Genomic DNA, 25,105 nt, shown 5'->3' with positions numbered 1-25,105 from the left:
ACAAATCCACATACCTCTGTAAACACTTCATGACTCCTTGAATCTCTAGTGGTGTTCACACCCACAGTAAATTCAGACCCTTTTTCACAAACCTTTAACCCACTCTCTTAAGAAAAACAATAATATTATCATCCAAAAGAATAACTGCTGTAACTGCAGTCAGTACAGCGTTAGTGGCATCTACTGGACAGTTGTGGTAATAACGCTTTATAGTGTCTTTATTTTCTTTTTTCTTTCTTTCACACAGTTCGCTATCTTAGTTTGGGCAGTAAACTATGGTCATCTCATCTTAAGTGACTGACAATCGCACTATGATTAATCTATGACAACAACATATTTCATATATCATATATTAACCAAAATTAAAAAAACCTGTAGTATATGAATATAAAATAATATGAATTATTATTATTTCAATTAGAAAGTTTGTAAATTTGCTGGAGTACATATATTTTATGCTACTTTGACCGTAGTACAGTAAATAATTGAACTCCGTAATTAATTTTTTTTAAAGCTTTAACCTACTTGGCCTGCCAAAACAGTTAAGTGTTTAAAAAAACTGAAAAATATAATCTTACATAGATAATATGCAATAATATGAAATGACGAGTTCATCTAGTCACTTGACTATGTTCACATTTTGCTCAACTATATTTTGGCTCTGAATAAATTACTTTTTTAACAGAATATTTTCAGTGTGTTATTAAACTATTGCTTAATAAATGTAATCTCTTGGTTAACCAAATTATTACCAGATTATTAGTATCCCTAAAGAAAACCGCCGTCTGACATTCAGTACAACTGAACTTGTGTTTTTTGATTTGCGGTTAAGACTGACCCGACGGGGATCCCGTAGTTAACATTATAAGCTACATTGCTACCTGAGAGAGAGGCAGGTGTCAGTAGACTTCCGGCGAAAACTGCGACAATAATTTGACAAACCAAAATAAGCAATGCTTATTTTACTGCTATGTTTTAGCTAACTTTGTGCCGCACTCTGACGGTCATTCTGGGTACATCCGCTCCCCTAGCAGGTTAATTTGAGCCAGCTAGCGAGCGAGCAAGCTAACGACTACGTCAGAGAAAAAAGGACAAGAAACTAAGTGGTTAGAAGGAATAAGGTTGAGCTGTTGACAGTGCCTGTCAAGTTAAACACCAGAATGAATGTCGCTAAAAGTGCTTATCGAGTATTTTCTGCAAACTCCTCTGCAGCATGCACAGAATTAGCCAAGAAAATAACAGAGTAAGTAATGCTTTGAACCGTAAGACTGACTGCTAGTTAATGTTTAATGCCACTAATAGTGCTTCTTTAGGTTGTTGGTCGGTGATAATTGTGGAAAAACTTCACTGCTGACACTTTACCATGCATAGTGAGTGTGGTCTGTAATGCGTGGATGAATGAATTAGTCGTGTGGTGAAAGCCTGATATTGTGTGTTGAAACTCTGCAGCTGGCAGATGACCATTAGGTTTCCATGTTGTGCTCATGTTTCACAGGCGTCTGGGTGTGGAGCTGGGGAAGTCTGTGGTCTTCCAGGAGTCTAACAGAGGTGAGCAGGGTGTTATGGCTTTATATGCAATTTTATTCCAAATGTTTCTGGTCAGGTTTTATCTGAAATGTAGGCTTGTGATCTGATACACAAGTAGGTGAGGGTAGTTAGAGATTGTGTGCTAAAGTTACTGTAGTTGATATTTTTAATCACTATTTGTTGTTTCAGATTGGTATTTGAATTTTTCCTTTTTATTAAATGTATAATGTAAGTGCAATTTTCAGGGACAGGTGTAAGTTCAGTTCAGACTTGGTATTTCAATTTGTTCTGCTTGATAAGCTGATTTCTCACCAGAAGTGGACTTTATAAACAGCTTGTCCATGACTTTTCCCCTCTTATTTTAATACCTCACTCCCAATGATCACTGTCACCAAGTGCTTGCTCCTAGGGGCTCATCTGATTGTTGGACTTTCCTTTGTATTATTGTAGGGTCTTTATCTTACAATATAAAGCACCCCAAGGCAACTGTTGTTGTGATTTGGTGCTATATAAATAGAAGTATCCTCTAGATCAGGGATACCAAACTCATTTTATATCATGGGACACTACAGCCCAGTTTGACCTTGAATCTGAACAAGCAAAACTGCTTACTGTCAGTGTAAAGAAGTTTAAGCTTATATAATACCTGACATATCTTAATATAAGATCAATACATGTAGTTTCAATAACATGGTTCATTTTTCTATAAGATAAAGAAATGCTGATGTTGTAAAGAAAGAAATCTGTCAGCACGACTGTTTGTCGTGTACAGTTAAATTGTTAGAATATAATGTGTAAAATTACAAGAAGAGTTCTGGTTATTCACGAACAGGCTGTCCTGTTGTTATAAAATAGAAAGCCTTTGCTAATTAACAGAAAACTTCCTATTTTATTCCCGCTGTAGTCCCATTGAATCACATTTCTATAGTAGATAGTGGAAAATCAGGAACTTTTATGTTATTGATGTGTTTATCAATTATTTACTAGTTTTGGTGTAGTATGAATGGTCAATGAAGAAATTGATCTAGGACATTTTAGCTCAGATTATCAGTATCTGTACCACTTTCTGTTTCATTAGGTAAAGCAGAGCTTTCCTGATAGTTGCATTAAAAGTTGTTGGCACAGGATTGCAGTGGAGTAGGGCATGGATATTAATACGACACGACTGTTGCAGAAATTAATGGAATCCATCAAAAATAGCACATTGTTCATGTAATAGAGCTACAAGATTTCATCAGTTTTTAGGTCATGAGATGTAAATGTACAACATCCCGTGTTCTGTTGCTCAAATAAACAACAAATGTGTATTAAAAAGTATTGGTGAAGTATGTTCTCTGTTCAGAGACCAGAGTGGATGTAAAAGAATCTGTTCGTGGACAGACCATCTTCATTATCCAGACCATCCCACGGTGAGTATAGTAGGATGTGCCAAACATTTAAAGAGGTTATTAGATTATCACCAAACAGAGTCATATTTTTTTTTTTTTTTTTTTTTTTTTTTTTACAATCAGGGATGTGAACACAGCCATCATGGAGCTGCTTGTCATGGCTTATGCCCTCAAGACCTCTTGTGCAAAGAACATCATTGGAGTTATTCCTTACTTCCCCTACAGCAAGCAGTGCAAGATGAGAAAAAGGGGCTCAATAGTGTGCAAGTTGTTAGCTTCCATGTTAGCCAAAGCAGGTAAAAATAGCAAAAAAGAAAACCTCAATCTGTGATTTGTTCAAAGAATCTTTATTTGAGTTTGATTATTTGATGTCTTTTACTCTGAAGGATTAACACACATCATCACCATGGACTTGCATCAGAAGGAGATCCAGGGCTTCTTCAGCTTTCCCGTGGACAACTTGCGTGCCTCCCCTTTTTTGATTCAGTACATTCAAGAAGAGGTAATGATCCCTGTCAGATCTCTGCTGTGTGTATTCTAGTGACCTGTGGATCACTCAGTCCAGAACTCCATCAATAAGTCTAATAAAACTGTTTTCACTCTTTATTGCCAGATCCCTGATTACAGAAATGCCATCATTGTGGCAAAGTCCCCTGCTGCAGCTAAAAGGTAACTGATGCAATACACCACTGATAATTTTTGATAATCTTTACATCAGATATATATTGCAAAAATAATTTCTGTCCTATTCTATGCATGCATATTTAGATACATATGTATAACTAACGTGCATATATATATACATGTTGTTACTGGTAATAATAATAATGTTGTTATTGACTAATTGTTAATTATTATTATTACTATTTTATAGGGCTCAGTCCTATGCAGAAAGACTGCGTCTCGGTCTGGCTGTGATCCACGGCGAGGCTCAGTGTTCAGAGTCTGACATGGCTGATGGAAGACACTCCCCACCATGTGTACGCAACACAACAGGACACACAGGCCTGGAGCTTCCTTGTAAGAAAACCCATATGAAAAGCATTTATGTTTAATTTTTATAATTTTTCTTGTAGCTTAAGTGCTCCATAGATATTACCAGCACTGATGATTTGCATTATTTATTGTTTCTTTCAGAATTTTCTCCTAGTTTAACTCTTCAGTTGTCTGAATTTTTAATGTTAGCACTTCATTGTATTTATAATTTAACAGACCTTTTCACAGCAGACATTTAGAAGCAGAAAAAGCACAGGTGGATTGATGAGTTTATTAATGATGGCTTAAGCGTCACAGGAAGCTATGACAATTAGCTAACATGCGCAACAGCATCAAAGTCAGTGGGATGCAGTCATGGTAGAGTTCACCTGTGTTTTAGCTACTGTAGCAGTTTAAAATGTCTTCTGTGGGAAAACAGACAAAATACAGCTCTTACTCATGCTAACCTGTTTTGAGCTGACGATTCTGCCGTTTCTCACTCATACCATCAGCCATACTGCAAGTAACTGATTTTTGTTTTTTATTTATTTTTTGTTAGTGCATGATTTCGTTTCTACAGATGAGCTACTTTGACTCATGCTGCATCGGCAAGCTGCAGTTCCTAACTTACAAAGTGTAAACTACAATGTAATCATAAAAGCGCAGTCTTCTGCTTGTTTCTTGCCACATTAATTTTACCTTCTTTTTTTTTTTTTTTTGGTGCGAATACATGTGACTGGGTGAAGCTTTTATAGTGCTAACTCTGAATCTGAAGTAATGTCAAATGAGTGTGTCGTTGGCAAATGACTCCAAATTTGTGTCCAATATTTAGTTGATTATTTTGTTTAAAAAAACCAACAAAAAACCAACAGCGTTGTGCTTTTAACCTTGACTTAAAAAATCCTCTTTTGGAACTGCAACTCACAAATGGCTTCATCCTTAATTTTTCTTATTAGAATCAGTCTGATTTGTTGTGTCGCTTTTTAAATTCCCGTCAGGCCGAGCAGAGGATTTTTCAAGTCCTGGCGTCATGTGTTGTGTCGTGTCAAATATTTGTGCATTTGTGTTTAACGTGGTGTTTATTTGTTGACAATAGCAGGCAAACAACAAGCTCCGTTCCCTGGCATAGAACTTCCAAGTACGACCGTAAAATTAATTTACATCTGACTATGAAATGATTCCTCTTCAAATGGTTCCTCAATTTGCATGTGTAGACAAAGGGTTTGTGTTGCATCTTGTGAAAATACAGTCTGGATTCAGGTCGGTAAAAACAAAGTGGATGATTAGTGCTCAAACGAATTAAAAGACCAGTTAATTTCAGTTTCGATATACTGTTTGCATTATGCCACATTTCTTTGACTCCAGACAGCTAGTTCTACAAGATGGTCAAAACCCTCTTTTTTTGTTGTGTTCTGATTTTTATTTTACTTTATTTTATTTTTTAAACTCCAAATCCATAAATCAAACCAGAACCATACCAAACATTCTTTCTGTTTTTATTTTGTAGTTGAACATCTGGACTCATCTTGCCAATCAACACATTGTGCACCCATAAAAAATCCGCCCTTAAAAACCTGATTAACATTTGGTCATAACAGCATGTCATAAAACAGTAACGCATGCATTTGAAATCTAACATCCAGCGACGGGAACAAAAGATGTTGTGAATGGGACGGTTAGTGAATTATAGCATATAGCATAATCGTAGCAGTTTTAATATGGTGGATCAGATAACCTATTTTATTATTGAATAGTGTTGGATCGGTCAGTTACTCCTACAGGTCTGGACCAGCTTTTCTTTTAAAGGGACCATGTTTTTGATTCCAAGCAATGCTCCCAACAGATAATGCAGACCTTGGTTCTTGAGCTGGTGGTCCTCCCAGTGTCTATCCTGCTTGGCTGAGTAGCCTTGTAGGTTAAGTACCATTTGTCAGCCACACTGGTTAATGGCAGCTCTCCTGTTGTGATGCTTGCTCTTGGTAATTTTGCTAGGTTGTACGTTGGTGGCCAGGAAAAGAATATAGGTCCCAGGGATCTGTTAATTTTAAGGCCTGAGGGTAACATGTAAGAAGTATTAAAAGATTTATTGCTTATTCACAAGATTACGTAAAGAGTTAAAACAGAAATGTCTGAAATTTAGACTTCTGAATTCAGGATATTTTATTGAAGCAGTTTAGCAGGGGCAAAGCAAAAACCAGGATGTACCCCATCTCCTTTCGCTCAAATCATTTCCAAGACACTGTAATACCCATAGGCTCAGAGCCACTGACCCTTTACACTAAGAACCGGTCCAGACTTCCTGTATATGGGTTACTGGCTGATCTGATGGGTGGCATATTTAATGTGATGCAAAGCTTTAACTCTGTTAGGCCGTTTGGACAGGTTGGGCATGCCAACCTGTTGATTTAACATTTTCTACAGATAACTCAAAGTATCGATACGTTTTAGACATCTGAAATTAATTTCAGAAACCTCTGAGCAGACATTTTCAGAACAATGTTGTAGCACATCAACAAACTGTCGAGACAATGTATTTTAAGTGTGTGTACCGCTAACAACATGGCTCTTGCTGTTTTTGGTTGATAGCAATAAAAGACTGAATGTGACACTCCCAGGTTTTCTGATGCTGTGGGACTCACGGTATTCAGCAAAATGTTCTGCAAGGCATGCCTCCACCTTTCTCTGCTGCTTTATACTTTTCCTGCACAATCGGCTTGGCTGGCTGATTGTTTATCAGTTGATTGTTTCCTCAAAACCCTCTAAATGACTGCATTTACATGCATACCTGTAATCAGAAAACAGCTGTTTTTGATTTGGGTTACATGTCAGAGTGTTACTGATGGTTCTCCACTTTAAGTACACTGCATCAATCCTTATCTGAGGATAATTTTTAATGCATCAGTTGAGAATTAGAGACATGATAAGATCTGCCACAAGATGAAGCACTTTCATGTTTTATTAACACATAGCGATATGTGATATGATATCATGTGAGACCAGAAGTGTTATAGTGGACGTCAGCACTGATGCAGTGACAGTATTGATGATAATCAGAGCTTTTCTTAATAGAAATAAATTATATCCAAGTCACTGTATGTTTTTTAAAGGGTAGAAAATTATGGCGTGCATGTAAAAGTAGTTACTGGCAGCACTGATGTTCCACTGAAGACTGATCCCAGAACACTGGCAAGTGTGTATGAAGAAACCCTCATCAGTGCTTGCCACTGTTGACCCATGTGAAATAAGACTGTGTGGTGCTTATTTGATTCATATACAGAGTGCTGCCACATGCCTGCCACAGCCTGGCAACCTAACATGTGTGTCAAGGCGGTTGTATACATTGTCTTCTGATTGGGTATTCTGGGCAGAAAACCCTTAGGCCATTTGATCTTTGCATGGCATGTTTTGTACTATGTTTGCCATTTGAGTTTAATCTTTTAGGGGTAGGAGGGGTAGAATGGAGGGAAAGTGTAATCAAGTGCATTTGAAATTTAAATTGAATGCAGCATTTCTACGAATCATTCACATCATGCAATGGAAAAAACAATGATTTGGAGTGAAAATGAGCTTAAATCGCAAAACAATTTTCTCAACCCATTTTACCCAATCTACTGAGATTTATTTTTGATTAAGTGAGAAACTGTACGCATAACTTCCTGGAAGTGCTCTCATGGGCAAACTGCTCTTTTCATTTCCAGTAATGATGGCCAAAGAGAAACCTCCCATTACTGTGGTTGGAGATGTGGGAGGAAGGATTGCCATCATTGTGGTAGGTCATTTCTGCTGCTCCTTCCTTAGTTATCATTTCCATTAGCTTCCGTGGCTAACTTTAGCTGATGATTCAGCCCTCTTTCTTGATAAAATCTACCAATGCAACACTACAGCTTTCTTTAAAATGATTGGCTAGTTCTTTTTGAAGTGTGATATGCTTACTGTCTGCCAGTCACTTCCTTTAAGTGTGTCTATTTATCCAGTGCATTCTGCACCAAGTGTTTTTGCAATTCTGGTTTTGCACTGTCCTTACTTTACTTGGTTACGTATGCTCTTCATCTTCTGCTACATATTTTTGTTTTTTATTTTTCCTTATTCGTTGTAAGTTATCAAATTCTGTTTTAAAGGATGTGAAAAGATCTAATCCAAGCCAAAAAATGGGAAAACTGACATTTAAAAAAAAAAAAAATAAAAGTAGTGCTGTGCGATATGACCAAAATCTCATATCCCGATATAAGACATCTATCGTCCCGATAACGATATAAATCACAAAAATGCAACATTTGAAACATGTGAAGTGTTTCCAGCTGGGCGTCGTGTACCTGGAGTCGAGTGTTTTAACCGATGCATGAAACTACACATTTTTAGACATAAGTTGTAACGGCCGCCATTTTCTTTGTGAGTATTTATTACACAGCGTGCTGCGGGCGGGGAAAAGCCTGTTCTAACGTTTGAGTCTAAGGTTTATTTTTTTTAGCACCTGGCGACTCTTTTTTTGCTTCCCATCCGTAAACACTGCATACTCTTTCACGTGATTCGGTTTATTTTGAAAAGTCTCAACAGGATCTTGAGCTTTATTGTGAAAGGTTTATATGGAAAATAAACAAGCGGACACGCGATGGTTTTACCGTCGTTGTTGCTAATGACAACTCACAAAAACAGTCGCTTGTCCGTCTGTAGTGTGGTTATATTAAATATAAGAGAAAGAGAGAACTTTTAAGAAATTAATATAGCAACTACAGTGACCATCAAAACGATGAAAAAATATTACCGTAAACAGTTTATGTTGCGACACCACGAAACAAACGATAGCGTAAAATGAAACGATGTTTTTATATCGTCATCCGATATATATCGTTATATCGAACAGCCCTAGAATCAAGTAAAATATCCAACAAGATGATCAAATTCAGTCTTTGAGTGTGATTAGTAGGGGTATAATGGATCTTTCGGTCTTTCTCCTGAATCATTTGGTACCCAGCGCTTAAGGTACAGACGCTATCCCTTCTTTGTTTTTAAAACAGGAACAAAGTTTTAACTTCTTTGTTTTTGTTTGATCAATATTTGTTCTTTGTCTATAGTCAAAAAGCAGGAAGTTAATTCTAATGGTAAATATGATCCAGTTATCTTTCTGAACAATGAGCAATGTGAGAGTTTTGACACTTCCTAATCTTTTCTTGTTGACAGTGTTTTTGTATATTTTGTATATCATTACACTGCTTGTGAGCAGTGCCGCAAGTATATCACCAATAATCATAGGAAAAAAAGCACAAAGAAAAAGGGTGATGCAGTTTTAACTACAGATTGTATTTTTTTTTTTTCTGACAGGATGACATCATAGATGATGTAGGAGACTTTGTCGCTGCTGCCGAGATCCTGAAAGAGAGAGGAGCCTATAAAATTTATATTATGGCCACACATGGTTTACTTTCTGCTGACGCGCCACGTCTCATAGAGGAATCAGCCATTGATGAGGTGAGGACTGATCCCCCCACCCACGCGAGAACTGGTTATTCATGTATTTGAACGAAACTGTCACACAAGCTAAAGGAGAAGTGGTAAAAGGTCTTTTTTTTTTTTTTTTTTTTTTTACGGGCTATCATTTGTTCATTGCAAACAGAGTGTAAAACGAGATGCTTCCTCGTAGTGGGCATTTTTTCCCTGTACTGTGTAAGGAGTTTCATGATCTGCTGAATAGAAGTTTTCATTTTCACTTCCTCTTAACTATCTAGAAAACAATAGTTGCAGTTTACTCTACATTTATGATTTATTAAAAACAAACAAGTGAGATCTGAGATCTATTAATTATTAATTGATCTATTAGTCTCTTTAATCTTGATCCACTTACTGGTGAAAGGACTGGTAGTTGGTGCTTTTCTACCCTAAGCCCTTAAAACATACATGCCTCATGCACTCATTCATACTTTATATTTAATATTCATACACAGTTGCACTCCAGTGAATGCATCTAAGGCTTCAGTATCTTTCCCATTAATGCTTTGGTGTGCAGACTGGAGTCACCAACCCTCTAATGACTTGCTCTAGCTACTCTACTATAGCCATCCTGTAGCAAAGTGTTGTAGTACTACTAGAAAAGCTTCAATAATTCCAGTGCCGTCTAACACATTAGTCAAAATCTGAATTGTGTTCATCTGGGTCGATGTCTGGTAAGTGTGAAAACCACAGCTGCTTATTCACATCATTTTCATACTTGTCAAATTGTTCAGTTACTCCTCGTATCATATGGATGAAAAAACAATCATTCTTATCAGGGTAGAAAAAGACAAGTGGGTCCAAGCCATGTCTCTGTCAGCATAACAGAGCCACTAAATTATCCTACAGAGTCAAGATTCAAGTTTTTGCTTTACTTTGATATTAATACTATTGGGGAAACAAACAAACAAATGTTATCTTAAAAGTTTGCAGAGTGTGAAGGTGGCAAACTCAGTGTGGAGCTGTTTCCTAAACTGCTGCAGTGCTCATTTATTAAGAATTATAGAAATAAGTTATTCAAACAACAGAATCAGAATATTGATCCTGTGCCTCTTGCACTTTTCTGATTGATTGCACGAAGAAGAAAGATAGAAAAGTCAGGGATGGCAACTAGGAAACACTATACCTGTGATCTTCTATTCATTGTACAAGTATTTTGTCCTCTTTTTGAACTTGGGACATCTTTCTTTCACAAAACTGAGATCTGAGTAACAGACCTGAGTCAATGGCAGTATTGCTTAAGTGTTTAATTATGTTTTGGGTCCAGTTTATGTCTTTACCGACTTGTCCCTTTTTTAAAGTAAAACTTACCCCCCCCCCCCCCCCCCCTCTTTTTTTTTTTTTTTCTTTCAAGTGCATGCCCATGTTTGGATACTTGCGTTTCAAGTCATTTTAAAGCAGCTCTGTTAATTATATGTCAAACTAATATTACAAAAAAATATATTCATAGTATAAAATGTCTGTGTTTACTGTGGGTCCTCAGGTTGTGGTGACCAACACAGTTCCCCATGAAGTACAGAAGCTGCAGTGTCCAAAGATCAAAACTGTGGATGTCAGCATGATATTAGCTGAGGCTATCCGCAGGATCCACAATGGCGAGTCCATGGCTTACTTGTTCCGCAACATCACTGTGGATGACTAGAGTGGCATCAGAGGTTGTCAGTGATAGAGAGCAAGTCATAATTTCCTGTGTTATACATGTTAAAAAAAAAAGCAATGTAAGTCATTTGAAGAGATTCTATAAATTGCCCAAAGTTATTTATCTTCTTACCAGAAGTTATTAAAAAATATTTCACTTGTTAAAAACTGATACGTTTTCGGGCGTGTCGTGGATATTATAAAAAACAAGACCTGTTTCAGTTTTTTAAGGCACGTCTCGCTGCTCTCATTCATTTCACTTGAACAAAAGATGCTTTGTATTGGTATTATTTTGTCATACTCTAACAGTACCTCCTATCTAGTGACTGAGCTTAATCTGCAAAGGAGAAGAGCTGGCAAGAATTTGTTGGCTTTACTAACCAGCACCTTGCCAGGTCTTGTGATCAGGGCTGCTCAGGCACTGATTTCTTTGCACTGAACGAGGCATGTTTCATCTAATGAGTAAGAACAAGTATACAAACTGTAGTTCTCAAATGATCATTTTTATGAAGCTTTTCTTTGCATCTTCTGTGGAAATATTTGGGGAAATAAAAATGTTTTTGAATGTCGTCACCACAGGTTAAAATGTCACTCACTTTTGTTGTATTGCACTCTCAGCAGGAAGTTAAGAGCGAATGGCTTCATACCACCGCTGCAAGCTGCTGTGGGCGAAATGAGCCTTAATCATATTCTCGCTTTATTAATCGACTGAAATGCCGTTAACTATTACCTGATTGTGACAATGCACTACATATGACATAGCTAAAGGGAGGTGTGCACCACACTATTGCCAACTGATGCAGGGAGCTGCGATGGTTTGGTTGAATGCCTTTTGATGAAGGTGAATATTGTTCTCTATGTGTAATTAAAAGTACAGATAATTTGTGCTACCTACTTTAGATGGCCTATATTGAAGCCTTGACTTGGATAGACAGTTTTGCAACATACTGACATCTTTGTAAGGTGTCCCCTGTTTGTGCATTTGTTTTGCCTTCTAATTTTTAAGATGATTTGCAACACAGCAGCACAGTTCTGATGTTAGTCTCCAAGTGACTATGGCCTCTGAGAAAACTTCAGCGTGAAGGTTGAGTGAAAATGACTTTATTTTCTATGCTGTTTGAGCCTTTTGCTCAGGGAAATATACTTTAGAAGCCAATGCACAATTATTTGCTCTTGTGCTTATGAAGGTGTTTTACTGTTGTGTGCGCTCACCCTAATACTTCGAGAATGTCTTCCATACAGCAGTACTGTACACCTGTGCTCGTTTTATCTTATCATTTAGGTTTGCTATAGATGCTGGATGTTATTTGATAAGGTTGGGCACTCTTGTGCACAGAGTTGGGTAAAAATGCCATTGCCATGTCAGCTCAAATTTCTGTCCACAGCGTGTTTCAGAAATCCTCTGTATTTACTGTTTCCCTGAACCCCTCCCCATCCCAACCCCACCTTTCTGTCAGACTGTACTGTGTTTGTCACTGTTTGTGAAATTAAAAAAAACATTGCCTCTGGTTCTGCCTCATCTCTACCAAATAAGGAATTTTATTATTCATTAAATTAATTAAATCCACAGCATCTGCCACTTTTCTGAAAAAAATGTTATTTGAATAACTCCCTTTGCAAAACATGTGCACACTATCTATCTATACATTCTAGATTATTTGAGTCTGTTCTGTAATGAAAATCACATCTAATTTGTGCTGCATCAATCAAAAACAAAAAACCGCTTATTAGCTTTATAACACATGTTATAACACTCAAGCTAAATAATTGCAGCCATATTACATTTCTGCTTAAAGGCTACCACATAGCTTATAAAGTCACAAGCCTGAATTTGACATCAGTTAACACAATGGGGCATCCATTAAACATAAGTTCTAATAAAAAGAAAATCAATCTTTAGCTGTGTTCTTGACATACTGCCTGACTATGAACCTTATGTAGACTGTTTGTACTATATGGCATAGCCATTACCCTTTACAGCTCCATCACTTTCACTTCAGAACCTCTCTGAAGCCTTTGTGGTCCAGGACTGTTTCCAAAGAAGGACGTGGATTCAGAAATCAAACTGGATTCTCTGAAAACCAAAATAGTCACAGAATTTCCTTTTTGTTCCATAGCAGCTAGTTTACTGATGCTGTAGAGATGCAAATGTCTGTTTAGTTTTATAGGTTGTGAGTTGTGGTGCTTAACAAAAGTTATTGGAAAAACAGGATATGGGGACTGGATTAAAGTTTAAGAAGTACCAGGTTTGGTTTGTGGGCCTTAGTTTTGAATTCAACTAATATGTAACAAAAGAAACTGGTCTGTCAGAATCAGAGAGATTTAAAGATTACAGATACATTTGCAGTCCAAATGTTCTATTTCAGCAAGGAAAAGCTAACATTTTGTTCCATTTGTAGTTTTGGCTACAAAGAACCAGATTTCTCTTTGCTTTTCTGGGTTTTTATATGTATTCTGTTTGGATATTTAATGAATCCTGCTAAAACGATCTTGCAGAGACAAATGTAAAATTGAATACAACTTTATGAGAAGGCTTTCATTTACTTTTAACATGCACTGTGATTCAAATGTTAGCATAAAGATCCAGTATGCAGTTGCCATTAGGTCTTACCGCTTCCTTAAAAACACCTGATGTGGACGTCAGAGATCCTATACTTGTTCAAAACTTCTCAGGTATGTAAACAGCACTGAGGAGCTTGGACCAAGTCTAGGAGCAGAGACAAACACTTTGCCAGGCAGTGTAGGGATTTCAGAGGTCATACTCACAAATCAGACTTTTCTACTTGTTGCTATAGTAGCAGTAATCTTATCTGAGTAGTTTGCATTTCCTTTACCCTTATCTACAACTGATCCCTGTGCTCTGCCAGCAACCTAAGCAAAGAGGTTTAAATCGCACCTGAGTTTTAAAAGGCAGGGGTCCCCCCTCCCGGGTCTTCGTCCATGTGCTGAGAAAGATGGTTTTGTGAATCTCAGTGGAGCAGCTGAAGGCAGCTGTGAGTTTAAACAAGGCACTAAGAGGAACTAAAGATGTGATAATTACAGATCACTTCCTTGTCTCATTCTGAGGAAACAATGTACCTTATCTGAGCATTTTTGGAAAAAGGAAGTGCACCTTTTTGTCTCTTTCTCTAAGCCTGTGTTGCCTTTTAACAGTCAGGAAATGCTAACAATGTGTATGAAGTTCTTTTAGAGAACATGAAAAGTGAACATTAAATAGCATGATACTTTATCATGCTTTATTAGGCAACTTTGTCCTGTCATTGCTGCCATTGTTAAGAGTGGAGAATTAGATAGAGAACCATCTGGAGTAAGCTCTTTAGTCAAATCATCATGTGAATTTCTTGAAGCAGTAGATCAGATTTTAGTCTCACCCCACCAGTTTGGTTGGAATGAAAACCTCTTTATCAACTTTTGTCGCATGTTTCAGTATACACAGTAGACACAAAATCCAGCTAAACAAAACATGAGACATTACTCATCCAGATTTAATCTCAGTAACTAATTTTACTTCAGATAATAAAATTAGTAACTAGATTTCATTTTGCACTTTAGGAGGTTTTGGAGACATAGTCAGTGGTGTCTCTGTTCAACTCCTCATTAACACAAATATCTAATCAGACAGTGACGTGGCATTAACTCAAGATGACCTGCTGAAGTTTGAACAGGGTTAAGAATTGTTTTTTATGTTCAACGGGCTGGTCTGAGATTTTCCTGTGCAGCATCTCTTGACTTTACAAAGAATGGTCCAAGAAACATCAAATATCCAGCACGCGGCAGTTCTCTGGGTGCAAAATACCTTAATGCCACACGTCAGAGGAAAATGGCCAGACTGCCTGGAGCTGCCTCGAGCTGATAGGAAGTTCGAGCTGCCTCGAGCTGATAGGAAGGGAACAGTAACAAGGTGTGCATAAGGGCATCACTGAGCGTGCAACATGTCAAACCTTGAAGCAGATGGGCTACAGGAGCAGAAGACCACACTAGTGCCATCCTGTCAGTTATGAAATAAGGCTAGATTTGGCACAGTTCATGGTGGTGTAAAGGTTTCTTGCCATATTTCGGCATAGCTGAAACGCCACGGCCTACCTGTGACCACTGTGCGCCCATCTTCTGACAGATGCTTCCAACAGGAAAACAGACCTTGTTATAAAACTATCATGATCTCAAACTGGTTCTTGCACATGACGATAGGTTCCCTGTATTCATGTCTGTGAAGGTTCTCAGTCATCCAGGTCATCGTAGTCTAAGGAGCCAAGGTGTGAGCCACACCCGCTTTCTCACCTTGGCTCATGTGATTACGTAGAGGATCATCAGGGGGTCCTTTGTCCCTCTTTGGGGGGAAACTCCCACTGGGTTTAAATCTGGGACTCTCCACCATTTGACCCTTAGAACTGAAGAAGCTTCTCGGATGAGAGGTGAAACGTCTTCAAGCAACTCAAAGAAGTCCAGACGCTTTTCTTTCCAAGCTCCTTAGACTTCCCTGTATTCAAATGACCTCCACAGTCACCAGAGCTCAATCCAATAGATCACCTATGGGAAACCTGCAGCAACTATGTGATGTTGTCATGTCTCAGAGGAATGTTTCCAGCACCTTGTTGAATCTGCGCCACGAAGCTGTTCTCGAGGCGAAAGGGGGTACAAACCAGTACTCACAATGTGTACCTAATAAAGTGAAGTCATCAAACAATGCACACATCACCAAGTGCACCACCAGAGGGCAATGCAGCACAAAACAGAGCTTGTGCCATTGAGATTGTGTTAAAGACCAACCAAGCGATCCTATTAGTTGATTTAATCCACTCAGTACCAACATAACTTTTCTAGGGTCTTAGGAACAAACTGTAAGACATGTCAGTTGGGTGATTCAGCAGGGTTTTTTTTTACATTTCCGTCTTATAAAAAACAAAAAAACAAATGAAAAAACCTTTACAGATCTGGTTAGACCAGCCCCATTCTCTAGAAGGGAGGTATAGTTTGTCTCTAAGTTTTGCCACAAATGCATTGAAGCGTGCAACAGGAAGTAGTGTCTGGGCAACTGGGCTTTCCTCCTACAGTACTAAAATTTGCATGTTAGGTCAAAGTTTCTGTAGGTGTGAATGTGAGTGGCAGTGGCTGTCTCTGCACCATTAGCCCTGTGATAACTGGGCCAACAGACTAGACAGTCTCACCCCACCAGTTTGGTTGGAATAAAGAGACCCAGACCCTGAATCAGGACAGCAGAAGAAAATTGATGGATTGATGTTGAATTGATTTGAATTCTTATTATAAGAGAAACAGTATAGGAGGTCTGTGCAGTGTGAACCTTTTTAAGGACATACAAAATAAAGTTGTTTTATTTATTTAATGGTCACCTGTTTTCACGTGTTAGACTTTAATTTTTTTTTCTTTTTTTAGATTCATAACTTTTCACTTATGACTGTGAAAACTTCCCCTAGTTATACAGTAACTTTCATACCGTTCCTGTTTGTCTGCTCTGCTGCTCTGTCAAATAACAAAGTCACAGCGGTAAACAAGATAAAATAGTCGGGATAGACAGGATTAAATTCAAATCTTTTATTTAACTTGAAATAAGCACTGAATAAATACATCGAACATGCCTTTGTGGCTCTTTGTGGTGTCACAATAAATAGAAAATACCACATTAATAAGAAAAGAAAAACAAAAAAACCCTTTATGCTCAGATTTGCAATGCACTTCTGTCAGCTATTCTTTAAGACAAACTCACATAAATAAACATCAAAGTAGAGAGAACCAGCAGTGAATGTGCTCTGTGTATTTAAATGTTAGCGGTTTTGCAAACAATCTTCTAAGAGCTGTAGAACAGGTTGCACAAGCATTCACAAGAAAAAGAGTTTAAATTTGTCCTTAGTTGTTCACTTGATTCATAAAACTGACATATGCAGACACAAAAACACTTTTGCATTTATATGGTTTCACAGTTATTGCACTTTCTTTTAACAGCAGTAACATAAAGGCCCCAAATCAAACATTATCATATATTTGTATGTAAAATGAGCTCTGCACTGTCACCATATCTTACATTTTTAACATTCACAGTAAGTATTTTCGAGCTCAGCCACATTCCACACTGTCTTTAAGGTCGTATTTGTTTACATCATCACATGTTGGTCCTCGCTGCAGCATCTCTGTGCTGTCAGTGCCTCTGTGGGGCTAACTGCAGTGCTTACAAGACTGATGGACAAATATTTTACTGACTCAGTGTCTCACATGAAGCTTAAGATGTATAACAGCATTTCTTGTTTTGCTTCTGTCCAAATCTGACCCTTGCAAACGAGGAACTTTCAATCTATTTACAACAGTTTTCTGCCCCCCAGTCTCTCTTTGTCCTTTGTGCATCTCAATATCGCTATGAGAGGAGGCAGCTGTTGGTTTTGTTCATAGGAGGTCGTTTGTTGCTGTCTTTGGGGAAGGTTTCCCGCCTCCGGCACAGTGCTGGACTGAGCCGACTAGGAAGATTGGCCTGCTGGAGCAGCTCCCTGAAAGCTTCCAGGACATTGATGTTGTCTTTGGCTGAAGACTCCAAGAAGCTGTGGTTCCAGTCCAACTCCACAGTGGACTCCACGTCCTCGCTGGACACCTGCCGCTCATTGTTACGATCAATCTTGTTCCCTATCACCACAATCGGTGTGTACTTGTCCTCTTTGATCTCTAGGATCTCATCCCGCAGACTCTTGACTGCCTTCAGAGAGTCAGGGTCATCCACAGCGTAGACCAGAGCGAAGGCATCACTGTTCTGGATGGAGAGCCTGCGCATGGCAGGGAAGGAGTAGCTGCCACTGGTGTCCATGATGTTGATAGTGACTTTGACACCCCCCACCTCATATTCTTTCCTGTGGAGCTCCTCCACTGTACGCCGATGCTTTGGCTCAAAGGTATCTTTGAGGAAACGTTGGATGAGGGCTGTCTTTCCCACTCCACCTGCTCCCAAAAACACCAGACGCACCTCTGTCTTCTCTTTCACTTCAATAGACATCTTGATGTGCTTCTTCGTGTAACAGGAAGAATTTGCCTTTTTTCACCCCTCTATTCTTCTCCTCTTTGGCTGTGGATCCTTAGCCTGGAAGGTGTTTTGATGGCAATGATGAAGAGGGAAGTGGTTGGCATGTGAGTCTGCCTGTGAGGCTACACTGCTCATTTATTTACACACATTGCCTGCCCCCTTCTGCTCCCAGCCAATCAGCAGGGAGCAGTGTCTCCATCTTGAACCTGCACCAGCCAATCAGAGATACACGTAAATCAAGTCCAGTAAGAGAAAAAAAAGGTGATACTGAGGCTTTCACTGAGAGTTTTTGTGTGCAGTGCAGAAAGCATTCCTGACTGCTGGCTCAACATCAAATATCTCAACACATCTGTTTATCTGAAAAATAATACTTCCCTTTGCAGCAAGGAGGTTAATCATTTTCATCTTTTGCTAAAAGTTTGTTGTAAAAGAGTTTATACTATAAATTGTTCACACTCAAGTGGAATTTTTCTTCTAACATAAAAGACTTAATACTCAGTTGTTGTAGCACCAGAATCAGAAAAAATATTTAAGGCTTTTGGTCTGCCTTCTAGAGTTCATTTAGGCAACTACAAAGTCGATATCAGCCACAGTCCTGACAGATCAGCTTTCTATGTCTAATAGGCAAGTCTCATATGGAGCATAATGTTTAAATTGTTTTAGCCTGCTAAAAGTTGCTGTGCACATGCAAGCTGTTTTGCAACCCATTTTTGTCCTTCTAATATTGTGACTGACTTATTCACATCTATTGTACCTGATCACTGCTTTGTTCAGTACTGATGGTCTTTTATCTTCTTCACAGATCTCAGAACAGAGCAATGATGAAAAATATAAATCACTGTAAATAAACACTGTTTGACTTTATTTGTCCTCACTGAAGTATTGTAATTTAAATTTACTGGTATAAGAAAAAGAAAGTAGTCACAGGATTCTGTGGCATTCAGTACAACCTTACTGCTTCCAAAATAAGCAGTATAAAGAATTAACTAGCAGCCAGTTGGTGATAATGAAGTGCACATCATTAACTGATAATCTGCAAGCGTGAGCACCTCTATAAAGGCATAATTTTCACAGTGTGCCAGTCTAGTGCGTTCAGTTGTCTGTTAACACAATCTTCCCAGAAGTGAATGTCCCAGCAAATTAACCACAAGGTCAGACTGTGGAACGCTCAGAGAAATAGTAAAAAACCCCAAAAGCTACATCTCAGACTCTACAGGCCTCAGTTAGCATTTTAAATGTCGAAGCTCATGACAGGACAGTTAGAAAAAGATTGAACAATTTTGGCTTGTTTGGAAACGTTGCCAAAAGTCCTAAGGCTTGTAAAGTTGTATCTGAACAAACTGCAAGACTTCTGGAGAAATTTCTTTGGGAAACATGAGAGGAAACTGGAGATGTTTATACATGCAAAGTGGCATATTTGGAGAAAATCAAGTGCAGCATATCAGTGCAAACACTGCATTTCAACTGTGAAGCACGGTAGTGGAAGTGTGATGAAATGGGCTTTGACCATAAACTCAATTGTAAGGATTCTGACAGCTAAAGGTTGACTCTAATTAGGACATAAACAGGACAATGATCACAAGCACAGCAGCAAATGCACAACAGAATGACTGAAAAAGAATATGTGGATTGTGTAATTCACTCTAAATATCCAAAATAAATTGTCAATTCATGTCATTTTTGAGTTTACTGATTTTACATCATGATTTTAATGCATACTGCACTCTACTTAAAGGGGAATGTTAATAACCAGTAATATACTGGCTAATTCAGGAAATAAAACAAGCACACTGTCACCGTTTTCTCTTTTGCAATAAATATTAACTGTAATACTTTTAAAGTACAGTTTATGATCTTACTTTTATTCATTAGGGATGCTACATTTAGACTAGATGTCCATATTGATCATATTTCTCTAAAGATGGAATGCAATGTCTCTCTCTGCTCAGGTTTTCACTTCATTGGTGAGTATTGGTGCAAAAATAGCTTTGGTCTTTGGGCTTTTCCATTCTGTGGATGCATAACTTTGTTTTGGCAGCTTTGATCATTTCTAGCTTAAAAAAAACAAAATATTGATAAAATGCTAAATTCGAGAGTTCAAACCAGCTGGGGAAGTTAGTGTAGTTTTTATTTATAGTCTTGACCGTGAACAGTAACTTTATTTTGGTCTGTTTTTCTTCAGCGTGATCCATTTTTAGATATGATTTACTTTTGTTTGCTTTTTTAAACATCCATTCCAGGCTTCTCGGATGTTAGATACAGATGTGAGAATAGTAGCAGCACCAGCAGTGATGTAGCATTGAGCTGGTGGTCACCTGGAGGCGTTGGTTTCTGTTGACTGACTGTCACAGTGGAAGGAACAATTTGTTTTTTGAGCACATGGCCTTTCATATGGTCACAGGATCTGGTGTTCTGTTAAGCAACTCTGATTTTTGTACACTGGTTACTCCGATATTATTCAGCTATAAAAGAAGAAGAAGAAAAAAACCCTTATTTTGACATGTAACTGTGGTTTGCCCAGCATGTCTGCCTTTACTGTCCAAAGCAAAATGAAGGTTACAGTTTAGAGCGATGTTACCCAATGTCCCCCTAACTTCCAAAACAGTTTTTGAGAAAGGTATCAGGAGCATTAATTCAGTTGCATAAGTAATATAATATAATAGTTGCATAAGGTACATAATATATCTAATGCCTATCTGTTTATTTCTAACTGTTAGTTCAGCAGGGTGTGTCATATTGACACGCCCATCAGTCAAACACTCAAACTGTCATGTTTCACAGGATGTTTCCTTGTCACACTACACTGGTCCAGTGCCATTGCTGGATACGCACGTACTCTGTACGTAGTCTGTACTTACAGTTGCAAAGTTTGCACTTCATGCCAGAACCTGTACCAAAAAACTGCTCGTAGTAAGAGCCAATATAAATTTAGATGTGAGCAACGATATAGATGCTGATGTAGCTGAAAAAAAGAACAACTTTATTTATTGTTCAGTGAATTCACAAACAGAGGAGTGTAAGATAACATCAGGGTGAGCTAAGGCCAAAATGATATATATAAATTGCACCATTTAACACAAGCTCAGCCAACCTGTGCAAATGTAGCAAACCAAACTTCAACAGCTTACCTCCTTAGTCTAACAAAAACATAAGGAACACCTAGAAAAAAAAATAGTAGCTCACCCCTACTTACTTCCTTCTAAACACAGATCAAACTTCCAATTACATAACCACCATTATGGCTGGCTGAGTGAAAGGGAGGCAAATTATCCTCAGCAGGTGGCGGTCATCTTGTCTCCATATATAGGGTGCAATCCTCAGGTTGAAGCCAATGATCTGAATGCTTTAGACTTGCCACATCAATCCCAGTCAGGCACTGGGATAATCTGATTAGCATGCTCTTATCCTATACAGACGAAATACACAAAATAAAAGATATATGGCGATGTCCTTTGGGCAGACAAGGTTGCAAAAACTAAACACAGCATATCAGCACAAATACCTCATACCAAATCATCCAGTCTCTGAAGAAGATGTGCCTTCATAGTACATTCATCCGTGGTACTAAACCAAAGTCATATAACTCCAGTGCTGTATACCCAAAGGTAAAAGGTAGCTGTAGGTCACGAGGCCGAATGTTAGCACATTTTTTTGTGTCTGTGCTACTTATTCCCTATTGGTACTTAACAGTTGGTATGAGGTCCAGAGTTAAGCATGGTGGTGGAGGGGTGATGATTTGGGCTTGTTCTGCACCCACGGGAACAGGGCACCTTGCAGTCACTCAGCTGACTATTCAGATTTCTGTATATCAAAGTCTCCTAAAATCAAATGTGAGGCCATCGGTCTGACAGCTAAAGCTTGGCTGGAATTGACTCATGCAACAGGACAATGATTCCAAGCACAGGAACAAATCTGCAACAGAATATCTGAAAAAGAAAACAATCAAGGTGCTGCAATGGTCCAATCAAGATCTCCAGACCTCCTTGAAATACTGTGTGAACTTAAGAGTGTTTCCACTATAAGTATGAAGTACGGGCAGGTAAATCAGTTCTTTATTTCCTGCAGAGTGGCACCATTTGATCTGTTGGCACCACCCGCAGTTTTTTGTAGAGTTGGAATTCCTGAGGGAACCTGAGGGATAAGATCCTCTCTGCAGAAGAAGTTGATCGATATCCAGGATGATTGTAATAGCAGTCCAGCTTTTTTAAAGCTTTTATGGTTTAGTTTTTGTGTGCAGGAACTGTACAATTGTTCAGACCAGTTTCTTTCAGGGCTTCAACATTGATGCACTGTGTCATTATTTTTTTTAAACAAACACATACACTGACATACAGGTAACACAAAGGGTTGGTCGCACATACTGCTCCATCATCCATCTGAAACAAAAGAGAGCGTCACACATGCATAATGACCAGGGCAATGGAGTGATCTGACAGAGCATTTTTTGATGGATACTTACCTAATATGACCATATCTGAATTATTTTAAAATCAAAAGCTTTTTCAGAGCATAGATGCATATTCATTTTTTATTGTTCCAGGACAGCACGATCAGTCTCCCTTGTCTTAATTTGTTCCTAAATTTTTCTGGATCACCTTATTTACAGCAGATTGCAGACACGTCTTTACCGTTCACATATTCCAGCAAAAAGAACAGAAAACATACACCAACCTCCACCTCATCATTCTCTTAATCCATCTTTTTCATTCAGTGGCTTTTGGGATTTTAACTTTGGCTACAGGTCCTCTGACTGTCCTTTGACTCTGGAACATCATGTCCTGGATTATGAAAGGTGCGGTGGTGGAAGGGGAAGAAGCAACATACCAAATGGCGAGCGGTCTCATTATATCTCGCCGTAGCAGCAGGTCTGCTCAGCAACTGAGCAATTATTGTTTACCATGAGGCAAAAGCTCTCATCTATATCATTATGATTTTTCTACTGTACATGGATATATCTAAAATATCATCCAGTTAATGCTTTTTTTCTCTGAATCACTCATACTTTCTAGGAATTAGTCAGTGCCGCTTTGATTGTTCTTTTTCAACATCAGCCAAGGCACCAATGGCAGTTATGCCTCTCCCGCCAAGGTTAGCAGTAATTGAAGGTGAGCCTTTGTATGCATCAGATGTCTGCAAGGCTGAGTGAGCATTACAAAAACCCACTGGATGGCAGGCATCCACACAAGCGTGCATGTGTGTGTGTGTAATATGTGTTTGCATGCACTCAACAACAAATCTTTGAACATCCTGAGAAACAGCTAATAACATTTGGACTGGGTGTGCTGGGATTTCGTTACGCAACCTTCAGCACTGAAAGGTGAAGGCAGCTGGACAACAGGGAGTGAGCTGATGAGTACATTTAATGCCCGCTGTGCTTTTTATATTGAGTAAGCTCACAAACTGTTCATGTTACAGTCATAAGGCACATAATAAAGAGAAATATAAAAAACATTATATGTGGGAAAAAAAATCATAATTTTGCAATTTAGTCCCTCTGATTGAAGATGACAACAGAGGACAGCTGTCTTCAGTTATTCTCTGAATTTGTTTGTAAGCAGTGACTCAGGCTTTTTTTTTTAAAGATTAATTAATAAAAATAATGATAACAATAAAATCCATATAGAGATATTGCCCAGAAATACCTGCCACTCTCCTGAGAAAATAGCCAAGTTTCTTTGTAAGAATAATGTTACAGGTAGTATATGAAAATTCTGCATATTCAGAAAAATGTTAATATGCAAATTAAACTTAGAAATATAGAATTATAGAATCATTTAAGGATTATATTGTGTGCTAAGGATTGTACAGGGTGGGCCATTTATATGGATACACTGTACACAGCAAAATCTCCAGTGTTAAATTAACACTGGAGAGTGTCTATATGGGTCCACACCTCTGAGTGTTAAATACAACACTGTTGAGTGTTAAATTAACACTTTTGACAGTGTTATATGTTTAAAAGTAACCTAGTCAGTTTTGAAGATTAACAATGGCTAACACTGAGCAGTGCTGATTTTTTAACACTGGAAAATAACTCAAAATGTTAGAAATATTCCAGTGTTAGAAAATCAGCACTGCTCAGTGTTAGCCATTGTTAATCTTCAAAACTGACTAGGTTACCTTTAAACATATAACACTGTCAAAAGTGTTAATTTAACACTCAACAGTGTTGTATTTAACACTCAGAGGTGTGGACCCATATAGACACTCTCCAGTGTTAATTTAACACTGGAGATTTTGCTGTGTAATAACATGGGAATGGTTGGTGATATTAAAGTCCTGTTTGTGGCACATTAGTATATGTGAGGGGGCAAACTCCTCAAGATGGGTGGTGACCATGGTCGCCATTTAGAAGTTGGCCATCTTGGATACAACTTTTGTTTTTTCAATAGGAGGAGGGCCATGTGACACATCAAATGTATTGGTAATGTCACAAGAAAAACAATGGTGTGCTTGGTTTCAACGTAACTTTATTCTTTCATGAGTTATTTACAAGTTTCTGACCACTTATAAAATGTGTTCAATGTGCTGCCCATTGTGTTGGATTGTCAATGCAACCCTCTTCTCCCACTCTTCACACACTGATAGCAACACCGCAGGAGAAATGCCAGCACAGGCATCCAGTATCCGTAGTTTCAGGTGCTGCACATCTCGTATCTTCACACCATAGACAATTGCCTTCAGATGACCCCAAAGATAAAAGTCTAAGGGGTCAGATCGGGAGACCTTGGGGGCCATTCAACTGGCCCACGACGACCAATCCACTTTCCAGGAAACTGTTCATCTAGGAATGCTCGGACCTGGCACCCATAATGTGGTGGTGCACCATCTTGCTGGAAAAACTCAGGGAACGTGCCAGCTTCAGTGCATAAAGAGGGAAACACATCATCATGTAGCAATTTCAAATATCCAGTGGCCTTGAGGTTTCCATTGATGAAGATTGGACCCACTATCGTTGTACCCCATATACCACACCAAACCATCACTTTTGTTGTTCCAACAGTCTTGGAGGGATCCATCCAATGTGGGTTAGTGTCAGACCAATAGCGGTGGTTTTGTTTGTCAACTTCACCAT

At 38.5% G+C, this 25,105-nt stretch overlaps 2 protein-coding genes across 3 annotated transcripts; one reads left to right on the top strand and one right to left on the bottom strand.

Annotated features, from left to right (window-relative positions):
- The first annotated feature begins 851 nt into the window (after positions 1-851).
- Positions 852-12,520, top strand: prpsap1 (phosphoribosyl pyrophosphate synthetase-associated protein 1). 2 transcript variants are annotated; one of them, XM_040006088.1, is made up of 11 exons: positions 852-1,243; positions 1,496-1,548; positions 2,870-2,936; positions 3,039-3,211; positions 3,302-3,417; positions 3,529-3,584; positions 3,790-3,935; positions 4,987-5,028; positions 7,589-7,659; positions 9,210-9,356; positions 10,858-12,520. In XM_040006088.1, the coding sequence occupies exons 1-11, from the start codon at positions 1,161-1,163 to the stop codon at positions 11,014-11,016; spliced, it is 1,113 nt and encodes a 370-aa protein (XP_039862022.1). In that variant the 5' UTR covers positions 852-1,160; the 3' UTR covers positions 11,017-12,520. The 2 variants fall into 2 exon arrangements, with proteins under 2 accessions (XP_039862022.1, XP_039862023.1); XM_040006089.1 differs by lacking the exon at positions 4,987-5,028 and having other exon boundaries at positions 853-1,243.
- A 4,027-nt stretch (positions 12,521-16,547) lies between these two features.
- rasd4 (rasd family member 4) lies at positions 16,548-18,156 on the bottom strand. Its single transcript, XM_040006203.1, has one exon. The coding sequence runs from the start codon at positions 18,001-18,003 to the stop codon at positions 17,377-17,379; it is 627 nt and encodes a 208-aa protein (XP_039862137.1). The 5' UTR covers positions 18,004-18,156; the 3' UTR covers positions 16,548-17,376.
- Between the last annotated feature and the right edge of the window lie 6,949 nt (positions 18,157-25,105).

Source organism: Simochromis diagramma, unplaced genomic scaffold, assembly GCF_900408965.1.
Source record: "Simochromis diagramma unplaced genomic scaffold, fSimDia1.1 OVJJ01000510.1, whole genome shotgun sequence".
Taxonomy (NCBI): Eukaryota; Metazoa; Chordata; class Actinopteri; order Cichliformes; family Cichlidae; genus Simochromis; species Simochromis diagramma.
This window is presented reverse-complemented; position numbering and strand designations above follow the sequence as displayed.

Coding starts and splice junctions, on each gene's coding strand:
- prpsap1 (XM_040006088.1), top strand. CDS start 1,161: ATGAATGTCGCTAAAAGTGCTTATCGAGTATTTTCTGCAAACTCCTCT. Junction 1,549..2,869: donor CTTCCAGGAGTCTAACAGAG/GTGAGCAGGGTG, acceptor TTCTCTGTTCAG/AGACCAGAGTGGATGTAAAA. Junction 3,585..3,789: donor TCCCCTGCTGCAGCTAAAAG/GTAACTGATGCA, acceptor ACTATTTTATAG/GGCTCAGTCCTATGCAGAAA.
- rasd4 (XM_040006203.1), bottom strand. CDS start 18,003: ATGTCTATTGAAGTGAAAGAGAAGACAGAGGTGCGTCTGGTGTTTTTG.